Source organism: Lucilia sericata, unplaced genomic scaffold (genome assembly GCF_015586225.1).
Source record: "Lucilia sericata isolate MDLA Ls3-8-SP2 unplaced genomic scaffold, ASM1558622v1 Contig000679F_arrow, whole genome shotgun sequence".
Classification (NCBI taxonomy): Eukaryota; Metazoa; Arthropoda; class Insecta; order Diptera; family Calliphoridae; genus Lucilia; species Lucilia sericata.
In genome coordinates this window covers 86,120-92,197 of record NW_023994683.1, presented here as the reverse complement: position 1 = coordinate 92,197, position 6,078 = coordinate 86,120, and the positions used below count along the sequence as shown (strand labels likewise).

The 6,078-nt window shown below is 32.2% G+C and overlaps 1 protein-coding gene across 1 annotated transcript; it reads left to right on the top strand.

Annotated features, from left to right (window-relative positions):
• The first annotated feature begins 4,201 nt into the window (after nucleotides 1-4,201).
• On the top strand, nucleotides 4,202-5,223 carry LOC119607244 (enhancer of split M2 protein). The gene has a single exon (XM_037961092.1). The coding sequence runs from the start codon at nucleotides 4,324-4,326 to the stop codon at nucleotides 4,993-4,995; it is 672 nt and encodes a 223-aa protein (XP_037817020.1). The 5' UTR covers nucleotides 4,202-4,323; the 3' UTR covers nucleotides 4,996-5,223.
• Nucleotides 5,224-6,078: the final 855 nt, after the last annotated feature.

Genomic DNA, 6,078 nt, shown 5'->3' with positions numbered 1-6,078 from the left:
TGCTTGTTAAGAAATGTGAGAAAATTTTTCTCAATACTGATTAATTTTCTCTTTTGTTTTGGACCCTGTATTAATATTATATTTTATAACCTTTTTTCTGATAATATGGATACGATACATTTCCTGCAAGTTATTGAAACGTATTTCGTTAATGTGACGTCATTTAATCTTTATTTAACAGGGTTGTGGTATAGAATATTTATTGAGGAGGGTGTTTTAGCAATAGTGAAGGAATTTAAAGAAAATGTTTTGGAATTTTTCTTGTGTGTAAACATGTAGGTTAATTTTAGTTATACATATGTTCTTTAACCTTGCAAAATCAGTTGGATTTAGATTGGTACTAACTAGGGTGATCGATTATTCGACATTTTCCAAAAACCGGTTTTCGAATAGTTCGAATAGTTGACATTTAAAAAAAAACCGGTTGATATTTTTCAAATTCAGAAAAAACCGGTTAACCGGTTTTTCATTATAAATAAAAAAAAAAATATATTAATTTGAAAAACTTAATGTTTATGTTTAAATTTGATTAACCCATTTACAGCCAATCAAAAAGTACAAGTTAATTTTTTGAAACTTCAAGGTATATTTATTTTCAACAATGCAAAAAAGCAGAAACGAAAAAAAATATTAATAATTAGGACATTAGAGGGGATTTCCGTTTTTATGCAGCTCGCGATTTTTATCGGTTTAGAGCCGTCACAGAGACTAGAAACAGAGTGAAATGGCAGACACGGGCATTACTATGTTATCAGATTATTTTTAGACCGTTTGTTTCAAATTAATAACTGTCATACTTTGTTTAAAAAATTTTAACAAATTTATTTTATAACATGTTTTTAGTATATTTTTGGCCACTGAAGTTTAGTAGATTATTACAACAATAACAATGAATTTAGTTAAATTGTTTGATTTAATATTTATTCTGAGCACTTTCCTCTACTCAATAATGCAAAAATAAATAAACCAGAGTTAACCGTTTTTTAATACAGCCTTAAAAATTAAGTGTTCCCAAATTGGCACAGCGACCGTAAATGGGTTAATAAAACATGGCCCGAAATGATTTTTAACAGTTTAAAAGATTATAACTTTAGATCTAGTCGTCTGATTTACATTATTTCTTTAATATAAAAAAATTAGGAAAAAAGTGGGACACTTCTGTTAAACATAAGGTACTATGTAATCCTAGCTTATTTTAAAAGCCCTGTTTAGGAAATTTGCATAGGCATTCCAACACTTCCATAAAATTTCAGCCGTAAATTAATTATTGTAATTGGAATATAATCTTAAGATTGATAAAAGTTTATCAAACAGTTATCAATTTTACAAATAATTTTTTTTAATTAATTAGGAAAATCAAAAATGTTTAACCAAAGGAGCTTTAGAAAAATATACGCTAGTTCCTCGACTCGAATATTTTTAAAATTTAGGCGGGCTGTATTATTATTTACTTAAAAATTTCATTTAAATAATCTTTGAATACAAAGCAAATAAAAGTATTCGAAACCGGTTTTTAAAAAGTGAAAAAACCGGGTTATTCGATATTCGAAAAATCAACATTAAGAAAAAACCGACACTGGTAAAGCAGAAAAAACCGGTTTTAAAACCGGTTGAAAAATCAAGTCGATCACCCTAGTACTAACCCTCAAGTAAACGGTCAGTAGTTTTAAGCAAAACTGTGCCGAATTTATCAGTTCTGCGTCTGAACTTTTAAGTCTGTAGGTAATATCATTAAAAAAGTGGTAAAGAAATCGAAATTGTTTGCATCTATCATTAGAATTCCCGAAAGGAATTAATATTCTCATTATTCTTCATTGATCACATGAATGTTCAATTTCCGAAATTACGGTATTTTCACAGAGATTGAAAGTATATTTACACCTAAGCTCTCATATCTATTCAATGTAAGTTAAGTTATACTGAAGCTTAATATTTCTGAAATATCTTTGGATCCATTTAACCCTCATAGTGGAAACAAACAAAATATAATCGTATACAAATCATAGGTTTGTTAAATAATGCTAAACTTTTCGAAGCGTTTGAACCCTTGAAAAGATCTCAATTATGGCAGTGATTATTCAAGATTATTTCCACTCTAAGCACTACAGTCAACATAAACGTTGCTAAATATAGTTCAAAAAATAAATTATAATCAACAAGGTTAAACACTTCAGAGAAAGGTCTCAAGGAAACGTAAACCTATCACTGATCCCGACTTCTTCTTAACCTGTGGAATAAACAAAACTGGATACTGGTCCCTTTCAAAGTTCAAAACATTTCTGGGATTTCAAAAAATAATTCGAAGAATCATGAATTTCATAATGATCTTGGGGAAATGGAAAACGAACAATACGAAAGCGATTTCAAGGAATCTTAAGGCAATAATCCAGATCTTCTGTAATTTCGCGCAAACATGTCTTTAATAATGTACATCGAAATGGAAAACGATTTTTTCAAAATTTCTAACGAATTTCAAAAGTTTTAGGGATTTGAGACAGATATCGAAAAATCGTAATGGACTTCTTCATACAAACAAATAAAACGTAAAGACTGATGAGCTTTTCGATGTCATTCAACTTAAACAACATTTCTAAAAGATCAAAAAAGATCTCATGGAATCATGAATCCATTAGGATTTTTGCAATGGAAACACGATCTCAATAAAGATCAAACTAAGATTATTTTGAAGTTCCATATACAAACTACAGACAGATGCATTTCCCCTAAATAATTCTAAATGTAGCGACTTTGGCAGATCACTGAAATCATAAGGAACTTCTAATAAGGATTCTGAAATTGCATAGAACTCTCATTTGAAGATTCAGGGTAGTCTTCATAGTTCAGCTTCATACTTGACAGCTTTCTATTAATAAATACCAATGCATTCTTACTAAAGAACACGATCGAAGAATAGGCGACAAAAAAATCGAAACTCAAGAGATTCTTCTGGCCCTGTCATTCATAGAAAATAATATTGACACTCTTCGTTCTCTATAGAAATTTATTATCCAAGCCATATGATTGGATGCGTGTCAGATCGTATGGGGTTTTATATGAATGCCCTGCTCTACAAGATCGTATCAAACGAATCTAATCAAATTTGTTAGAAACACTGAATGGTTCTTTCTGGGACCATAGAAACAACCAAATTTGGGAGTGATAATTTTAAGAGTATCAAGGGCCAATTGGTCTCCTCACTAATTATTAAACTACGGGGAGATCCCGATAAGAATAGAAGTACAATAATTAGGGACAGCTCTGATCACAAGAATTGCTCTCGGGCCTTACAGAGTTGATTGTGTGGTTGCACGCATTAACTTTACAGTATTTTCTAAAAGAACTTCATTCCTTTACACAATCTAATGAAATTTCTTCACTGTTGCACAACCTCTGCCGACTACGCTACTGATCGTTGTTAACCTTATAATTTTAACATTGTCAGAACGAAGGTAAGTTTGTACAAAACAACAACAACGAAAATGAAACAAACTACGAAAAAATAAAAACTGTTTCCCACACTTTTTTTGGGACTCTTGTACTACGTAGATTGCTGTATATGGGATCTTTTTTTTTGTTCATTGCTGCCTTTAAAAATGTATAAATTGTTGTTGTTGCTGTTGCCGTTTGGTTAATCTGTTTGTGAACGATGACAAGCAATCGATGTGTGCTACCTGCATTCATTCTTTGTTGCTTTTACTGCTGGATGGCTGTCTTGCTCGATCGTTGTGTTGTTATTGCCCTTACAGGTTATTTGAGTCGCCCCAGCAACAACAACAAACACAGCAAACTCATCATCATACTCGTACCATGGTATGGTAAAAAGGCATGGTTATAAGCAGAGGCAAACCAAATCATGGGAAATGTACACAACGAAAATGAAAAACAACAATAACAATAAACCGAACGATTCCTGTTAGAATGTGCATGGGAAGTGCAGTTTGTTTCTCACAATGTGCACCAGCAGTCTGCCAGTCAGCCAGCCAGCACTCTTGTGTTGTATGTCTGTCTGTCAGTCAGTGAATTTTTTGTTTCCCAGAGAATGTCTGCGCCTGTGTGTAAGTGTATAAATTACGTTGAGTGTGCGTGTAGAGTGTATGTGAGAGTTATAATACGATCTCCTCAATGTTTTGATCGACTGAAGTCGGACGTTCATATAAAACTAAGTGCTGCTCAGTAAACCAGCATCAGTTCATAACAAACTTTCACAGCGTTAACACACTTTTTCCAACACACAGGAATTAAAGAATTTTTTTTATTTAGCAATTCTACAACTTTCAAAAAGAATATTAGAATTTTCATCAATATCCATTACAACAATTCAAAATGTTTACGGATACAAAGAACTTGGCAAATTTAACTGTCAACACCTCAAATGCGGCAGCCAAACAAATCAACACCCACTCAGCTGAAGATGAAAAGTTTAAATTGAAAAAGATGTGGAAACCCATATTACGGTTAATGTCGCGAAAATCGGCTTTGGCGAAAAATGGCAAACGTGACAATAACAGCTCCATACCAAACAATGTAAATCTCAACAATGCCTCTCAATATAACAGTTCAAATAAGGATACTTTAGCAGCATTAGAAGACAGCAGTAGCAGCAGTATTCAAACACATAAACTGCCTTTGGCGGAATTTTGGCAAACCCAGCAGCAGCAACAACAGGAACACCCCACCTCACAACAACAGACTTCAACACAACCTTTGGAATTTCTTAGAAAAGCTAGCATAGATAAAACTCCCTTGGATACCTGTACGAATTGTGTTTATGGACGCAATTGCCAACATACACAATTCCATCAAACACAAACTATGGATATAAATCTCTCACCCTTCCACCAACACCCCCATCAGCAACAAAATTTCAATTATTTTGATGCCGAAGATGGTTGCTTCGTTTGGTCAGACAATATGGGAGATATCGATGAAAATGCTTTAAGAGAATGGTTTTGGCAAAATTCTTGGCAGTTTGCAGAAAATGCAACCATGTGTTGAAGAAAACCTACCAACCAAATAAACATCCTCCTCCACATCATCATCCTACCTCAACTACAACTCTGTGTTGTTTTTAATACAACCCTGTTATACCAAAACACAGTGCTGCATTTGATGCTTTTTCTATTTTTCTCTTAACGGAAATATCAATAAGGATCTCAAAACTTAATGTTGCTCAAAATGTTAGTGAAATTTATTTTTATACAACCACCAATCATATCCCAAACCACCCGCCTTTAGTTTAGCTATAATTTAATTATTTAGTTAATAGTAGTATTTAATTGTTTATTTAAACTGTTGTTTTTGCAATAATAATTTAATTGTGATAATGTTATTAGTTATTTGTTAGTTATAATAATATAAAATTAATGAAAGATTTTATATAATTTACAAATATAAGACCAGTGCAAAAAAAGAAAAGAAAGGAAGACATGAAAAAATATATAAATATAAAGAAGACATTGAATCGTAAAAGAAAATTATTTGAATTTTTTATTTATTATCTGTTAGGATCGATAAAAAAAACTTAAACAATATTATTTCGATGAAAAATATTTGAGGGAAACATATTTTTAATTAAAACTCTGAGGGGGTTAGTTAACTTCCCTGTAATGTCTGACCTAAAGGGTCTTTCATAAAAAGGCGACACATTTTGTATTTAACTTTTCTCAAATCGGGGTAAAGTTGACAAATTTTGTTTTAAACGTCAGATTATATAATTTTAACATTCTTACGGAATCTTAAGAAAAAGAAGAAGCAATTCCTTCCATTTCCATGCTTTAAGATTTTATATATGCCAAAGTTGCCAGACGGAGAAAATTTCTAATTGAAATGCAAAATAGGGGTAAATATTTTTTGTATTCAAAGTTCGCCTTTTATCGTCGTTACGTTCCATACGCATGCGCCAATTTCTGGCCGTCGAAACCGCCAAACTAGATGAATTAGAATTCTTTACATGCAATTCTAAAAAGAGCTACAGACCAATACCGAATGCAAAATTAAGCTGTATTCACTTGTGCTAGGGGGCATTGAACATGTACCACAAATAACAACATCAAGTCAGGTTTAAAGGAGAATGTATAA